Source organism: Polypterus senegalus, chromosome 2 (assembly GCF_016835505.1).
Source record: "Polypterus senegalus isolate Bchr_013 chromosome 2, ASM1683550v1, whole genome shotgun sequence".
NCBI lineage: Eukaryota > Metazoa > Chordata > Cladistia > Polypteriformes > Polypteridae > Polypterus > Polypterus senegalus.
The window spans coordinates 128,292,785-128,311,081 of record NC_053155.1 but is presented as its reverse complement, the minus strand read 5'-3'; the positions used below and the strand labels follow the sequence as shown (position 1 = coordinate 128,311,081).

Sequence of the window (18,297 nt, the reverse complement as noted above, 5' to 3'; positions counted from 1 at the left end):
TCTATGCGGTGGTGTGCCTGGGAGGCATCATAAAGAAGAGGGATGCCTCACGCCTAGACAAACTGGTGAGGAAGGCAGGCTCTATTGTAGACACAGAGCTGGACAGTTTTGATATCCGTGGCAGAGCGACGGGCGCTGAGCAAGCTCCTGTCAATAATGGAAAATCCACTGCATCCACTGAACAGGATCATCTCCAGACAGAGGAGCAGCTTCAGCAACAGACTGCTGTCACTGTCCTCCACTGACAGACTGAGGAGATCGTTCCTCCCACACACTATGCGACTCTTCAATTCCACCCGGGGGGGTAAACGTTAATATTATACAAAATCATTGTCTGTCTGTTATACTTTCATTGTTATCAATCTTTAATTTAGTATTGTTTTTATCAGTATGCTGCTGCTGGATTATGTAAATTTCCCCTTGGGATTAATAAAGTATCTATCTATCAATCTAATTACTCTGGCCCTTTAGCTGCCTCCTACTCGCATGTGTGTGAGAGTAGGTTCAATCATAACCTTGTTTACTTGGAATTTGAAACATCCATGCACCCAAACGGTGACTCTACAAGGACCTAAAGCAGAAAGTGGCATGGGATTATGTAACTTTCAGTTTTATTACTGGGTGGCAGATATACAAGCTATAAAACCCTGGACATTAACACACATAGATGAACACACACAAGCTTCGTCTGCAATAGAAATAAAATCCTGCAGAACTTCTTATATATTCCTTGCTTTGTACTCCAGTAAATACCAGTTATCGTCAATATACTGACAACCCATTTGTCCTTCTTTCACTCAGAATATGGAACCAATGTAGGAAGCACTTCAAGATAGAGAAGCTTGTATCTGTTTACACCTCAACACGATAACCTCCTTTTTCTACCCTCTAAAACGTAGACAGTTTTTATTGTTTGGAAAACATATGGGATTAAATCATTTAGAGATTTGTATATAAGTAATATTTTTGCATCCTACAAACAATTACACTTCAAATTTAACCTCTCATCAACACAATTTTTTCACTACTTACAAATTAGAAACTTTGCTAAAAGGAATCTGCCCAATTTTTCTCACCTCCCACCTATTTCTATTCAAGAAGAGATATTGTTCAGTCTTGCAAACTCAGACAGCATTACTATAATATATAAAAACATTTTAATGCCTCTTTCTTTCAATGATCACAGAGTACAGTGGGAAAAGGATCTCATACTCAACATTTCAGAAAAAGAGTGAAGGCAGCCATGCACAGAATTCACTCTAGCTCCATGTGCGCAAGGCATGCAATTATTCAAGTTAAAATCTTTCATTGACTGTGTTTACCTTGTTTAAAATTGTATAAAATGTTTCCAGGGCAAGATTCAACCTGTGAATGTTGCAATCTAGCTCCAGTCTCACTGGGACAAAGTGAATGTACCAAATTAACATCATTCTGGACCAAAATTTTTAAATACCTATCAGACAGCCTTGGTGTCACAATCCCTCCTAATCTATTAACTGCTGTGTTTGGCCTTTACCTCACTACTAGCACGTAGATTTATCTTGCTCAACTGGAAGTATCCTAGCCCACCTCTTTTTTAAGTCAGTGAGTAACTGATATTATATACTATTTGAAATGGGAAAAAAAATAAAATTCTCACTTAGCGGATTTGTTCAAAGCTTTTAAAACTTGGCAGGATCTAATCAATACCATTTTAGAATAAGCATTTACTGTATATTGGGGAAAAGGATTCTCTTCCCTCTTTTCTACTCTTGAAGTTTTACTCTGGTTGTTGGCCTTTCTCTTTTTCTCTCGGGGTTGAATTTATTTCTTTTAAGCTTGATTCGATTGTATGTAATGTTAGCTGCTTTTAATATAATCAATAAAAAAAATTGAAGAGAATTAATTTTCATGGAGAAGGGACTAGAACATTCCTGTAATAGTTATCACTCACAGTTTTTTAAGTGCATGTACACTCACCTAAAGGATTATTAGGAACACCATACTAATACGGTGTTTGACCCCCTTTCGCTTTCAGAACTGCCTTAATTCTACGTGACATTGATTCAACAAGGTGCTGAAAGCATTCTTTAGAAATGTTGGCCCATATTGATAGGATAGCATCTTGCAGTTGATGGGGATTTGTGGGATGCACATCCAGGGCATGAAGCTCCCGTTCCACCATATCCCAAAGATGCTCTATTGGGTTGAGATCTGGTGACTGTGGGGGCCATTTTAGTACAGTGAACTCATTGTCATGTTCAAGAAACCAATTTGAAATGATTCGAGCTTTGTGACATGGTGCATTATCCTGCTGGAAGTAGCCATCAGAGGATGGGTACTTGGTGGTCATGAAGGGATGGACATGGTCAGAAACAATGCTCAGGTAGCCCGTGGCATTTTAACGATGCCCAATTGGCACTAAGGGGCCTAAAGTGTGCCAAGAAAACATTCCCCACAACATTACACCACCACCACCAGCCTGCACAGTGGTAACAAGGCATGATGGATCCATGTTCTCATTCTGTTTACGCCAAATTCTGACTCTACCATTTGAATGTCTCAACAGAAATTGAGACTCATCAGACCAGGCAACATTTTTCCAGTCTTCAACTGTCCAATTTTGGTGAGCTCGTGCAAATTGTAGCCTCTTTTTCCTATTTGTAGTGGAGATGAGTGGTACCCGGTGGGGTCTTCTGCTGTTGTAGCCCATCCGCCTCAAGGTTGTGCGCGTTGTGGCTTCACAAATGCTTTGCTGCATACCTCAGTTGTAACGAGTGGTTATTTCAGTCAAAGTTGCTCTTCTATCAGCTTGAATCAGTCGGCCCATTCTCCTCTGACCTCTAGCATCAACAAGGCATTTTCGCCCACAGGACTGCCGCATACTGGATGTTTTTCCCTTTTCACACCATTCTTTGTAAACCCTAGAAATGGTTGTGCGTGAAAATCCCAGTAACGGAGCAGATTGTGAAATACTCAGACCAGCCTGCTTAAATCACCTTTCTTTCCCATTCTGACATTCAGTTTGGAGTTCAGGAGATTGTCTTGACCAGAACCACACCCCTAAATGCATTGAAGCAACTGCCATGTGATTGGTTGATTAGATAATTGCATTAATGAGAAATTGAACAGGTGTTTCTAATAATCCTTTAGGTGAGTGTATGTCATGAAAAGTGGCTATTTTGCTTAAGGCAAGTCAGAAGTACAAGGCGGTGTGATTTTGATGTGTAGAGTGCAAAATAGTGTGTGATGAAGTTCAGTCAATTAAAATAGGCATATACTAAGTTATAGCATTCTCCGTGGCTAATTTATTATAAATTTCCTATTAACAGATTAAGATTATGGTGTTCCGCTAGCACTGGGACACTAACTAGAACATCCGATTACCACTGTATATTTTGTACACTGTGTAAGATCATCCCAATGATCATACCTATGATAAGACTATTGCCATTGGATATTTCACACACTGCAGAAAATCATCTCAATGATCACATTTACAATAAGACATTCCTTTTAGTTCTATATTAGTAGGCAGAGTGGAACATGCTTATAAGTTATCTACTGAAGAGAGCTTCTGAATTAGCATTTTGAGCATCTTTTACACTACCCTAAACTAATATGACTGAAGCTCAAGGAAGAATTTGGTCATTTGGATTGAAGCAGTTATACTAGTTTATCAACTTAAGTGAACAGTGCTTGGCAACCAGGGTGTATTCCCAGCCCAAAAAGTAATATCAGATTTGGGTAATAGCCCACTTAAGTGTACAACCTACAGATTTCTTAAATTTCTGTCTTAAAGGAGCGGTGGAGCAGACTATATTACAATACCCTCTGACGTACTACTTGGACAATATTCCAGTAATAATGGCAAGAAACGACAATTAACAAATGAAATGAGATAGAGTATTATCCCAAAAAGAGGGTTTTTAAGTACTCAACAGAAGCTGGGACACGTGTACAAATTGTTGGTGTATATTCATGTCTATTCCAGGATCAGCCTGTTAATAATTTAGCTTGAATAGCTTTCTGTTGCCATCAGTGAATTGGAACACATTTCATGATGTGTTGTTGCAGAACTTCAGGATGGTTTCGTCCAAGTCAGATTCAATTAAATATATGTGCTAAAGTTCAGGAAGGCTGGTGTTTGAAGGCATGTTTATATAAAGCTTAATATTGGATCCTCATGCATACAAACAGAAATAATCAAGTAAAAATGAAAGAGCATTCACTGTCAATTATGTGTCTCTTTCTACCTGTTGCATATATAATGTTACTACAAGAAATTTGCAGGCTGTTCATGATAGGTGAAAAAAAGTTGCAAATAGCTATAAGTAGTTTGTTATCCAAACTGGGACTATGTCTTTTTATGAGTTACATGCTGAATGTACTAAATATCATATTAAAATAATCAGTGACTAGTATGTCATTATGGTCATTTATCTTTCATATGCTTTTATCCAAAATATCTTACCAAAAATCAAAAGTCTTAAATGACATATTATTAGTAGAAAAGTACACAGTTAACAAATTACGGAAGGGTACATTTTAAATGGCAGTGACCCTAGTTGTGATATCCCAGCTATATGCTCTTTCCTCAACACATACAGTATGGGGGGATTGGTTGCCATGCTATGGGGGCAGGGGCTACTGTGGTGATTGGTCCAATTATTTGCTTCCTACACAATGTGTCCTTCAAACACGTTTACAGTCGCTGCCACCCGCCAGGCAGTTTACTTGTTTTAGACAGATACATGCAAACAAACATACTAAATCTTAAAGGAAAATTGCACAAATGGTACTGATGATGTGCTCAGCAATAACTTAAACTTTGCTGAAAACACACCACACATAGATATCCAGAAAAAAATTATACAGTATATTACTTTATATGACTTGTAAGGCATTCTGCTGTAAAAAAACAACTTTAATTTACATTTATAGGTTTTTTTTAAGAATATGTCTGTTATTTGCTATAGCAACACTGCATTTTGTGGTTGTGCATCTTGCATTTTTTAAACTGAATATAATTTGAGTAGTGTGTGTGAATAATTCATAGTTGATGAGATTGCAATTTAAAATTACAAAGAAGGCCAAAATATTTTGTCTTTAAGTGCAGGCTTTAAAAGGTTATAATTCCATTAGTATTTGTCCAGTTTATAAAGAACCTCCTGTAAACAGTAGCATAAAGCATTTTTAAGGTACTTATAATAATAGATCAGGTAATTGAGGATGCTGTTACAAGGCAGAAAACAAACTAACTCCTTCATGCTTTTATATTTTTTCATGTTTGTCTCTATGTCTAGGAATGTACAAATTAAGACAATAGGTCAATTTTATAATCCAGAGAAATGCATTGTTAATCAGTTGCTACTACATGTACCTAATGCCATTTATTTATTTTACTAACAAATTTCTAAAAAATAAGTATTAATGTGATTTTAATACTCCGTACTTGCATTTTGGAGTAGGAGCAATGTGTTGTTAACACTAGAATTACCAGAGCCTACGAAAATACATAGATACGGCCCACCTTAAATCCCATCACACCTCTCCGCCAGCGTCCTTTGTCCTGTAAATGTGCCAATAAAGACAAGCTGCAAACAGCTGGCTATTCCATCCCCCCACCGACTTAGAACATGCGCGAGCTTCTTCCAGCTCACGTCTTGATTGATTATCTGGGACTGAAGTGGAGTTTTAGAGTGGAAATAATAGATCGTTATTTGGAACACACGCATTTCATGTGTTCCGTTTCTACAGTAATCTGTGTAAACACATTGTTAAAACAGAAACTTTTTCATATTTTAGTAATAAATGTTACAAAATATAGGCATAAACTATAAAATATGTGAAGCATGAAGTTCAAACATAAAATAAACACTTTCACAAAAAGTTCAAGAATGATACAACTAGGGAATCCATTCCCGGATGGGTTTATCCATTCCCAGGAATTCGGGAATCCCGTATGTCATTCCCGGGAATCCTGTGCTCCCGGGGATGACAAAGTGCACGGGCATCTCGCATGTGTACGGTTTTAGAACGACGACACTTATTTTTAATAAAACTACTGCAATATGTTGACACCAATAAAAAACTAACCTTATCTACAAGCAGTTCATGCTGTCAAGTCAAGTACATGTATCTAGTTCAGGTGTTCCCACACTTTTTCAGCTTGCAAGCTACTTTTAAAATGACCAGGTCGAAATGATCTACCTACATTAAAAATGCTATCTATATATATTGCATAGTTTTACTGTAAGATAATGCAAAGAGTATGCGACACGTGTTTCGCCCTAATTCTGGGTTCATCAGGCGTACAGACTCACTACACCCCCTCTCGGGAATAGAACCTCGGACGTTAGCGTCAAAGCCTCTTTACGTTATGCCATGGTGTGTGGTTCGTTTATTTGACAGCATGTAGATCTGGGTAATTACATTCATGGCATTCGTAGTCTGAATCACAGTCTGATTCTATGGGTGCATGTGGGTTGACCAGTGTGTTAGAAGAAAAGAGATCTCAGACTGGCCGCCCTGTATGTCAATCAAGTGGCAAATGCCATAGGGAGGATATATGATAGACTAACATTTAAAAAAAATTTTTTTTGAATGCAACGCAATCTACCTTTACTACCTTTCTGATCTACCGCTCGATCGTGATCAACGTATTGGGCACCCCGATCTAGTTAGTTACGGTTATAAGAGCATAGAAAGCACAACGTGTCCAGCGTGCGGTCGTCCAGGCAAGAAGTAGGCAGTACAGTCATTAGATACTAATACACTTGTTCTAAACAACACCCGCGTGTGCCGTTGCTCTGAAACACCGCCATTTCAGCTTTTACTGATGCATCCAGTTTCTTGTCATTATTTCAGTACATGTGCCTTCCCTGTTTATTTATAAATCTAGTGACTTGTCTGCATGTCTTGTCTCTCTATTACGCAGTGCTCTGTCTGTCTGTGTGTTATGGATCTTAAAAATAACAGTTATAAGGACACAACTGACAGTGCATACCAATTTATAAATTTTATGTCCGTTTGAGGTTAAAAAGAAAAAACACTTTCTCCTCAATGGGGAATCAAACTTGGGTCTCTAAGGGACGGTAAGCCCGCTGCGCTTTGAGTCAGCAAATCTTACCACTAAGCCACGTAAACTGTTGTATCATTCTTGAACCTTTTGTGAAAGTGTTTATTTGATGTTTGGATTTCATGCTTCACATTAATAAAAACACTATAATTTCTGCCTACATTTTGTAACATTTATTACTAAAATATGAAAAAGTTTCTGTTTTAACAATGTGTTTACACAGGTTACTGTAGAAACGGAACACACATGAAATGCGTGTGTTCCAAATAATGATCTATTATTTTCCAGCAATTCACTCCCAGATAATCAATCAAGGCATGAGCTGGGAGAAGTTCGTGCACATTCTAAGTCAGTGGGAGGATGGAATAGCCGGCTGCTTGCAGCTTGTCTTTATCAGCACATTTAGATGACAAAAGATGCTGCCTGAGAGGTGTGAACGGATTTAAGAAGCGATTTAAGGTGGGGCGGATCTAGGAGTTTTTTTGTGGGCTCTGGTAATTCTAGTGTTAAAGCAGTCATGGTAAGAAGAGCTAGTTGTGCACACAGGAGGTATGGAAATATACCACTGTATTTTAGTGCATTAATAAAAAGGATCCTTTAGAATATTATGGACAAAAAATGTATTGATAATTAACTTTTATTTTCCAGGTGATTCTAACATCATAAGAAATCACTGCATTTTCCCCTTGGACTGAATTGGTTTTGATGTGTTTTATTTTATTTGCATCTTTACATGTCAGATTTGCCATAATCCAAAAGACTGTTCATCAATTGTGTTATAAAACAATGATTCAAAATATGATTTTTTTTCTTCTGTTTTTCTAAATGAGTGCAAATTGACTGAAGACTATCATTCATTTATTTTAGTTCTTTACGCCTAGTCAGTTTCATTTTGTTTAAATGTAGTTGATTACTCAATAACTTTCACATACCTACACTTTTTCCTTATAGTAAAGTCACTGGAATAGATATTTGCTAGTAACAGCTTGCTTGTTTCTTAAATCACAGTTGGGAAGACTTGGACATGCTCTGTTTGTGACAAGAAATATGTAACTGAATATATGCTACAAAAACACATACAACTAACTCATGAAAAGGTTGAGGCCCAAAGCTGCCACTTGTGTGGAACAAAGGTGTCTACAAGGGCTTCAATGAATCGCCATATAAGAAGGAAACATCCTGAGGTAGGTCTCACTAATGCACAAATGTATTTTTTTTGTATCATTGTTGATGCATTTAAATATGGTGTATTTGTATGTAAAGATACCTTTGCACATAAACAGTATTTTGAAAAACTTTGATTTGCTTTGATAATTGCAGGTAATTTCAGTGAGAATTGATGAGATAACAGAGCTTCAAGAAAGTACAACTATTGATGCCTCCACCATTAGCATTGTGCAGGTATTTTTATACCATCAAGTTTCATTAAAATCTTTGCTTAGAAAACCACATTCACTCCATTGAAATCAATGATTAGAATGCATTTAGATTTTTTTTAAATAAGGCTAATGCCTCCTTGCTGACCACAAAATTGTAGACATTATAAGGTATCAATATTATTACTCTGTCCACAGTGAAAAAGAATGATTACATTTTTTCCCTGCTTTTTTTCCTTTGGATATAGCTAGGACACATACTCAGTTAAAATGCTATTTTTTTACAGATTAATTATTCAGATTGACTAGTATTTTAAAATTTTGTTGTTTACTCATCCATCTCTCACTTTTTCATTTTAACACTTATTTTTGCCAGATAGCCAGGATTGTGAATCAGCAGTAACACTCCTTAAATGTGAAATTCCTCTTTATTTTGTTTGGAATTGATAGTGCTATAGAAGAACAAAATCTGCATTAAAACAGCATTCACTAACTTAACAAGCACATTATCTGGTTAATAATTACAGCACATTTATTTACATTGTTAGAAAAATTTGAAGTATGTAAGATTTTCTGTATATCCTGAAGAAAAGAAACGTTTACATATTATCAGGTACAGCATTTTGTAGAGATAGAAAGAGAAATGGGTGAAGATGAATTATGCACAACTTAAGGCTAAAGAATTATTCTGCATTGATAGATTGCTAATAAGAACTAAAATTACTTTTTTTCACATTTTGGCAAAATTATTATAATTGCTAATTTAACATAAATTAAATTTCTAATTTGACATTCCATAGGAAAATATTTAGCACATGGCAGTTTCAAAAACATCTTACAGTTGTCTATTGCAGGCAAATAATCATTTAATTGGCTTAACTGCAAACTAACATTAATCAGCTTAAAAAAATAAACAATAAACTGTGAAAGTCTGAAGTATCTCTGAATTCTCTTTCCCATTATGAGATAGGGGTGGAGTGAGAGGTTTAGAGTACTGTAATTCCAAATTATGTGTGGACTCATACTGCAATTTCAGTTTCTTCAGCAAATTCAAATTCTCTCTGTTTTGCACTGCAACATACCACTGTAGATTTTAAAGAACTTTTCAAGAATAGATGTCTTCTTCAGTACCCTCATATGCCAGTCTTTCTCTGCTAGTAATCCAAACAAAAGAAAGTATGATCTAAAGGCAATATGAGTATGATCTTAGCTGATTATTAAACACTAGTCACTCTGAAGTTTGAGTAAACTCACTTTGTTGCACCTGAGTTAAATATAAGGTATGATTTGAAAAGGAGACATGTATCATGACAGACTTGTAGTGCACCTCATGTAGTTCTGTATAAACTAAAAATATCTTTATGTTCCATGAAGGAGTGTATGAGATCAGTTTATATACTCGATATGATGTGAATACAGAGCAAACCACACTGTCCTGAGCAGCGCTGTCTGACATTAACACAGATATAGCTGCCTTTATTCTGAGGATCATTGGCTGTTCTTGTGTGAGGAATGAATATTCCTGTGTGTTTTTAAGAGTGTTAACTTTTACATTTTATATACAGAAAACTTATGTACAGTAATATGCTTGTTTATAGTTTGAGTATGTATGTCAATGTTCATGTAATGAAGATAGCATTATGATTTTATAAACTTTTCTTTTTTTTTTTGCTAGAATCTATTTTGTTTAAAAACACATTCCATGTTTAGTGACATTATTTTTATTTAACATTACTTATATAAAAATATATGAACTTGTCATGAATATTGCTGCCTTTTCGAAAAACAAATGGCAAACATTGTAGCCTTATTTTTATATAATATTTAGAGTAAGTGCAGGTATTAGTTAATTATTATTGTCATTTTTGATATGCAGATAACATTAGATATTATGTTTTGTTGTTTCAGGAAATTAAGAAAGTCAGCTGTAGAGCAGAGTATCTGGAAGATATTGTCATTTTAAGGAAGAATGGAAGCAAGATCGAAATTATAGAAAGTGGTTAGCAAATGTAATAGATGGTGTGCAGTGTGTGTTTGCATCTATTTTAGGATATAATTTGATGTTGGAAATGATAATTATTGCTTCCCTCAAGAGCCATATGTGAACAGCAGAAGCCACCTATACATTTATAAAAGAACAAATCAAGAATAACCATTGCCTTCGTGTGTAACAATAGATTAGAAACCAGTCACAATAGTGCATTTATGACTCATATTGTCAAAGCGCTGAAGAAAGGTTTAGCCAGATGGAACAGGATTCATCCATGACAATTTGTTTTTTTTTTAAATGGTTGTTTAACACTAGAACCCAAAAAAAAGAGACAAAGTCAGAATTGTTTTTTATGTATCACCTTTTGTGGTAAGCAGTATCACTAAGCTTGCTTTAAAGGCAATTCTCCTAACAGGTAAGATGCAATACAATATGTTTCTAAGTATATTTAGTAAAAGAATACAATACAATTATGAACTTAATAATACGAAAAAACAACGTAAAGTTACTAAAATAAAAGCACACATTGAAATGAAATTCAGTCACAGAATGTAGTTGTTGTAGCTCTCCATTGTTCAGTTTTTGGTTCTCTGAACCTTCTGCATCCACTGTTGTACCTGTCCCTAAGTAGATGACAACCCTGGGTGGATGCCATTTTACTGGAACAAACACACAACGCTTGCTGGTTCAATTTACATTACTAGTCAGCTGTATATTGGTGGATCATGGAAGAACACTGATGTCAACATAGGAAACATATGACAATTCCTCTGAGAATGCACCTGGATTGAGCTGCAGTCCAAGCATTCTGAGGTGTAAATAGTATAGAGTAGAACCAGAGTGCTGCTATTCACAAATAGTGACAGACCATTATGGAAAGGGATTCAGGCAGATTTCCTTTTTCAGACAACCCCAGATACTTCTTCTTGTTGCTCTCAAAACTAAATCTCCCTTAAGTTTCAAACTGATGTCTTTCATAAATAAGGGAAGGGAGTAAACTTTTAGCATATTCTTGAGCAATGAGAGTTAATACTCCTTTAATAGAATCTTGAATATGCAAAGTGTTTACACTTTTGTCTTATTGAAACATTATGGGGAAAATAGTTTATAGCTTACTGTCAAACTTACAGAATCTAAAAACAATAATAATGATTATAAACTTTTTAATGCATATGTGATGCTATTTTTTTATTTTTATGATCCTTTGTCCATTTCAAGCCCCAGCACACCTTAGAAAAGATTCCTCTGCATGGCCAAAAGCAGATAAGAACCCCAAAATCACATAAAAAGAAGCAAAAGACTACAGAGGAAAGTGGGATCTCTGTGCCTGAGGAGGCCGTGCTGACAGTTCCAGAAGACACTTCATACACCCAGTACACAGAGAAGGAGACTACCTTTACTGGAGCAGTTGGCGATGAGACCAATTCAGCTGTGCAAAGCATTCAGCAGGTCAGTATGTAAATAAAGTGTTTTCACATGATTTTAAACATATTCGAAAAACTTAATGTATATGTTTTATAAAAATAACCTAGAAGTACATTATAAGGTAGGCCCGCAGTAGTTAGTTAGTTTTATGTTATACTCATCAAATGGGTTATACAATTTTTCTTAATACTGTACTTGTTTAATCATTGTCATTGTGAGGTTCTCTGAACATGTAATATTATCAGTACGTATATAAAGCTTCTAGCCTTAAAATATATACTTTTGTTGTTCTTCATAATTTGTTCCTCTATAGCAAAAACACATTTGAAGGAATCTTAAAAAGGATTATTTACAGTGATCCATCTTCTAAACCCAAAAATGGCAAGCTGTTGGAGCTCAAGCCTGTCCTGGTAGCCTCAAACACACAACTAGAGGAGAAAACACTTTCAGATGTTGCAATTAGACATTGTCAATATTTTACTTAGCTTGTCTATAGTGGGAAAAACATCTTTTATATTAGTAGTTGAAGGATGTTGTGTTTATTTTTTTTTTGGCAAGAGCTCATTTTTAAAAGTATAATGGAATTGTATTTTTCACAATATACTTATTTTTTATTTTATTCTTATTTCTCATATCAGATCTTGGTAAGTTGACTGTTCTAGAGCTGACATTCTTTCCTTAATTCTCATTTTGCTTACAAAGAGATGTATCTTTCTTTGTGAACCAGCTTCTAAATGATAAACTTAGCTCAATACATTGTAAGGTGACAATGAGCTTTCTAAATTGTGGATCAAAGACAGCTATGTAGAGAGAATGTGTTCTTATCCCTCGTTGGTCTGTGTTTTTGGTTTCGCTTGAAAAGCTTCTTGGTGCCTTTTAGAAGTCACAGAGATATCATAGACTTGATCTGTTCCTTCACCAGAAAAGACAGCATAGAGACAAGAAGTCAGTAGCACATTCAAGTAGCACAGGTTCCCCTTTGAACTGCTTGGGCATATGTCTATGTCAACGTTCTGGCTGAAGGCACAGATATCTTTTTTTACTCTGTTTTAATTTTTTTTTGCCAGTGTCGAAATTAAGTACAATTTTTGTTCCAGTATGTGGTTGTTCATAAAGAATGCACTACAGTATTCCATTGTATGGTTTATGTTGAATTAGTGTGTTTGGGTATGCACAGTTTTTTGCTACTTCAGTTTGTGTTCTTCCTGCTCCAACAATTATGCTGATCCTGACAAACCTGAAAGCTTCAATTTTCAATTATAGTTGTATTCATTAAATTCCAGAACTTCAAAAATGGTCTGAATTTCAGATGCACTTCTTTGCAAATTACTTTGTTAAAAAACATCAGATGAATATACATATGCAGGACTTTTTTACTTCATAAAATGAGGAGAAAGATCTTGAATTATCCTGATGCTTTTAATCTCTCCTGTGTGACTTAAAGTAGTGTTTGAGAAGAATAGGAACATTCTTCTTTGGTATTTGCAACTCGCAGAATTAATAACATTATAGCCATGTAGATGACCTCAAGACAAGGAAAACCTACAAATGTTAAAATGCTATTTGCTTTCAGAAAATGCAGTGCATTGAAAGCATCTCGAGGTGGCAGTATTACATTTTGTGTAGGAGTAGAGCTCTATTAAAATCCTACCATTTGGAGGGCTACATTGATAAGAGTTGCAAAATTTGCATCCGTTCCATCCTTAATCTGTTATTACACTTGACGGATACAGGAGCTCGCTCAGGCCCTGGCACCATTTGGCACAAGCCAACCCTGGATTGGGCAAAAATGTAAAACGTATACAAATCTACATTCATAGTGTTCCTTGTTTGTAAAAGTTTCCAAGACTTTAGAAATATGATGCTGGCAAATACAGACTGTAACTAAATATAAAATATTAATAAATATTCAATATTAAATCTACAACACATTTCTTTAAAGCATTAATAGATAAAAGTTAAAATATGCATTGATTAGTGACATTAACATAACCAGTCAATCTTGTCTCCTATTTATTTTGTATTATATAGTAAATTGTGAATTTGGTGTTCAATTACATTGTGATAAGAAAGTGGAGAAACATATATGACACTTTTGGCAATTAGTGTTACAAATATGCCACAGATTTTTGGCTATAGCTGGGCCCCTTACAAGGCTGTCAGTTCAGCTTAACAGTTAGCTCACTTTTTATGCAAGGACTACAGTCCTTCCAAGAGATGGGTAATGTAATCAGTAGTTGCTGGCTCCGGAGTCCTCACTCCTTTTGAACAGAAAATGGGCATGACTTTCATTATAAACATATGTACAGTTTTTGCCCGGCCTTTTTCCTGTATGTATGATAATATGCTGCACTGATGTGCCATACCATTATGGGAACAATTAATCTGAAACAAAACAAATAATCTGAAACAATCAATTACAGTATATGCCTTATTGAATCTGTTTTGTAGTGAATGAGAAATTTCAGCACATGCCACCCGTTTTTTACCCAGTTTAAAAATAGTTGATATAGTCATAGATGTATCAACTGATTTAAAAAATGTGTCTAATGTGATTTGTTATAATTTGTTATAGTTATTGCATCATGTGCCTTTCCAAAAACAACACTTAGCTATAGTTTGCGTGTACTTGTCATGATGGAACTTCTGTGCTGATAGGTAGGTGTTTTGTGTGAGGATGGTTCATGCCTTCTGACTGAGGGTGCTGTGACCCTGATTTGCATTAAGCAAGTTTGAAAGAGCGGACTCTTTTGTATTAACAGTTATTTTGGATTTTGGAAGCTTTTTTGGATTCTTCATTCATATCTTCTGACTTTTATTCTTGTGTTGCGTAATCTCTCTATACATTTTGTTTAACCTGAAAAAAAAGGTTTACTTTATTTAAAGAGTTGTGTGCACTTAATGCTATCTTGTAGTTGTGTGTGCAATACAGTGGAAACCTCAAAATTGGAGATGCTCCACTTTTTAGATTAATAGTAGGCTTGATTGTAATCTGATGTAATTTCTTTTTCCAGGTTGTGGTAACCTTAGCAGATCCGATTGTAACCACTGCATCCTCAAGTTCTGTGGGTCTTACTAATATTGCAGTCACTCCAATTACTACTCCAGCTGGCACACAGTTTACCAGCTTGCAGCCTGTGGCTGTGAGCCATCTTACGTCAGCAGATCGTCAGATCACCCTGGATAACTCCATCTTAACGGTGACATTTGATACTGTAAGTGGGTCGGCCATGCTACACAACAGACCAGCTGATCTTCAACTGCCTTCCCAACAGGAGGCTGGTGTTCCATCCCAAACAGTGGCTCATTTTATCAACTTGGCAACATTTGTGAACCCTTTGAGCAGTCAGCTCACAGAACAGCCTGCTCTTACTTGGAGGCCAGTCACACCATCTGAGGGAAGTCCTCACACACCACTGCAGCCCCAAACCCAAGATGTTGTTCAGCCTGCACCACCAGATGTGCAACAGCAGACACAGCCTCAACAGCAGCAGCAACAGCAGCAGCAGATGTTTGGTTATTAAGGTCTTTCTTTACGTTCTTGGATAGATCCAATTATGTTTGAAAGTAAAACTGAAAATGATGATGGTGATAAATTGAGGCTTTGTAGTGATTGAGATTTAGGAAAATATGAAGCAGATGCAGTAACATTTCACTTTTCAATCAGAGTATTTACACAGATTAAACAAAAACGTACTGTAGGATCAGTGTTTTAGTGTGACGGATTAGACACACTAGTTTTTCTTAGGTGACTAATTTCAACTCATTCCTAAAATTGTTTCAATATGCATATATTTACATAATTAATAATGGTTTTGAAACCATTGTTTTTTATGAGTTAATTATGTCTGAAGCTGCTGGTTTATTTCTGATCCTGCTTGCTGGCCCTGGACAAAAATGTTATGGTAGTTTCATGATTTAAGATTTTTTTTCAGAAATTTTAGGAATCAAGGTTTAATTTCTTCCATTTAAAGGTTTAAACTTTATTAAAACCAATCGAAAACATTTGTCCTTCAAAATTCTGGTTTATGTTCAGTTGGCATACGTAGAACTTTAATAAATTAAAATTAAAGGCAATGAGTAACTTTTAATAATTCACTGAGGCAGCATTACATGATGAATGTAGTGTAATTTCTAAAATACCTGTCAGTAAGAATGAGGTCTTTGGCTGATTATTGGATTTTTTTTTTATTATTTATTTTTTTTTTTTATTGTTTTCATATTTTTCCTGGGCTATCCCAGTAATATTTAATTTCAGAAAATACTTAAATCAAAAGATATTAATGAAGCACATGCCAGTGTATTACCAAATGAGAGTACTGCAATATATGTATGTGGGGAATACAGCCTTATAAAAATGACCATTTATGTGCCCACAAAATTTAATGACAATCAGGAATAAAAATCCTGAACACAACTGATTCCAGCTGCTTATTGCCAATTCCTCGGTACAATATAGTGGGGTTAATATGCACTTCCTATGGAACTTGGATACATTTGATTAAAAATCAGAGCTTACAACATTAATCAAAGAAAATAATGTGAGCAAGGAGTGTGTTTTTAAGAAACAGATTTCTTTCTGTTGGGAACTCTACTGTGTACCTACACAAATGCAACTATAAATGTGCAGTTTTTACTGCAAAATGTGCAGGGAACATGTACCTGTATTCATTATACATTGTGTATATAGTAGACTTATTCTAACTGGGAAATGAGATGGCCACATCATCAGTAATTCTGCTGTTTGTTTAGGTGTGGCATGGAAATAAACAAACTGTTTTTTTCTAAAGTCAAATTTGTAAGAGTCAGTCTTAAATATTTCCTAGACTGCAAAAAGAATTAGACAAACCTAACTGCTAAAGATTTAGCAATAAATTAAAACAAAAGTGTACAAGGTACTGCTTTCCAATAGTAATAGTGCTTTTCACAAGAATTACTGATGACACGATTTAAAACAAATTTGTTTACAAATAATTATGGATTTTAAGTTATTTATAAAATGATTTACTTATGTAATATATAAAGTAGTTGTTTATACCATAATTTATCAAGAAAATGACTACTAAAGTGAAAAAATAATACTGTGCCTTGAAAAAGCATGCCCGTGGCTTTTACACATTTGGGTATGTTGCAACTTGAAAACATTTATATAGGATTTTTGTTATTTAAACACACTAATTATGCTAGAAAGGTAGAAAGCAGATTGAAAGGTGTGGATTTGTTTCCATTGTTTAATAAATAAACACATTTGCTAGGTGAAAATTCACTGCTTTTGCTATGACACTCTAAATTGTGTTCAGGTGTCTTTGGTTTGCTTGTAAGGTCACTCTGAAAGTTGATTGGGCTCTGCTGCTGGTCACTTCCATTAGTTAACATAATGACAAAGTACCCATCATACAGCATATATCAGGAAAGAAGTTTCATTATTTACACCACAGAGTAATAAAAAGAGATTACTGAAAATATATATTGGATCAGTGGGACATTTTAGGCCGGAGTACAGTCAAATTTGACACTTTATAGGCACCTCTTTAAAAATGTTCTCTTAACTGATGAACTGGGTAACAAAGACCAAAGGTACAGTAGTAAAAAAAAAAAATCCCACAACTGCTATATAACCTGAACACGGTCAAGGCGATATGTACAGATAAAAAGCATTCACGCTTAGTGCATTTTCACTTTGGTGTTGTCTTCACTCCAAATACTGGCAGTTTTTGAGAAAGTAATTCATTTTTTCATACTAATTGAATTATTTTTCAAATAGCCTCTTACGATCTAACTTTAATGAAAAGAGTAGGATACGTTTTGAAAATATAGCATTAGACTAAACAGAAGTGAACCATTTTCTTTTTGTCATGTAAAGTAAAAATTACTTTAATATTCTTTAATCATGAAATTGAAACATACATCACTGCAGCTTAATGTACGTATTTGGGAATTTCTTCCATGTTTGCTACCTAAATATACCTGCCCCACCCATTCACTTTTTTGGTAATCGCCAACGTGTGGTGTGTTCCTCCAGCTTGGATCCGCACAAGGTATGTTTTGTTTGTTTTCTATGCAACAGCAATACTTTGTAAGTTTGTATAAGCTAACCATTGTTCATCTCCACTTGAGGTACCCAACAGCCTTAAGGTGCCCTTTCACTGATTAGAGACCATGTAATGTTATGTTGACTTTGCAATTCAAACAAGATTTTCATGCTCTCTCTTGTTTTAAAACTGTTTCTCTGACATTAAGAAAATTGACACCTTAAATTGGGGAGAAGTATCAAGACACCTTTCTCTTAACGTCCATTGGTAAGGATGATTCCAGTAAAAAAGTGCTTCCTATGACTCAAAATTCAGTGAAATAAATCCAGGCACTGAATAATATTTTATTGGAATTTTATTGTTCTGGTTTATAATATAATTTTGAGTATATGAACCTTTATGCTAAGGTAAACT

General features: G+C 35.3%; 1 protein-coding gene across 3 annotated transcripts in view; it reads left to right on the top strand.

The window, feature by feature from the left end:
* prdm15 (PR domain containing 15) overlaps window positions 1–17,450 on the top strand; it is a 133,683-nt gene extending 116,233 nt beyond the window's left edge. For all 3 annotated transcript variants that reach the window (XM_039744578.1, XM_039744577.1, XM_039744576.1), the window contains 4 exons: window positions 8,069–8,244; window positions 8,381–8,461; window positions 11,645–11,875; window positions 14,866–17,450. In XM_039744578.1, the coding sequence (XP_039600512.1) occupies window positions 8,069–8,244; window positions 8,381–8,461; window positions 11,645–11,875; window positions 14,866–15,375 (998 nt within the window). In that variant the 3' untranslated portion in view covers window positions 15,376–17,450. The remainder of the gene's footprint in view (window positions 1–8,068; window positions 8,245–8,380; window positions 8,462–11,644; window positions 11,876–14,865) is intronic.
* Window positions 17,451–18,297: the final 847 nt, after the last annotated feature.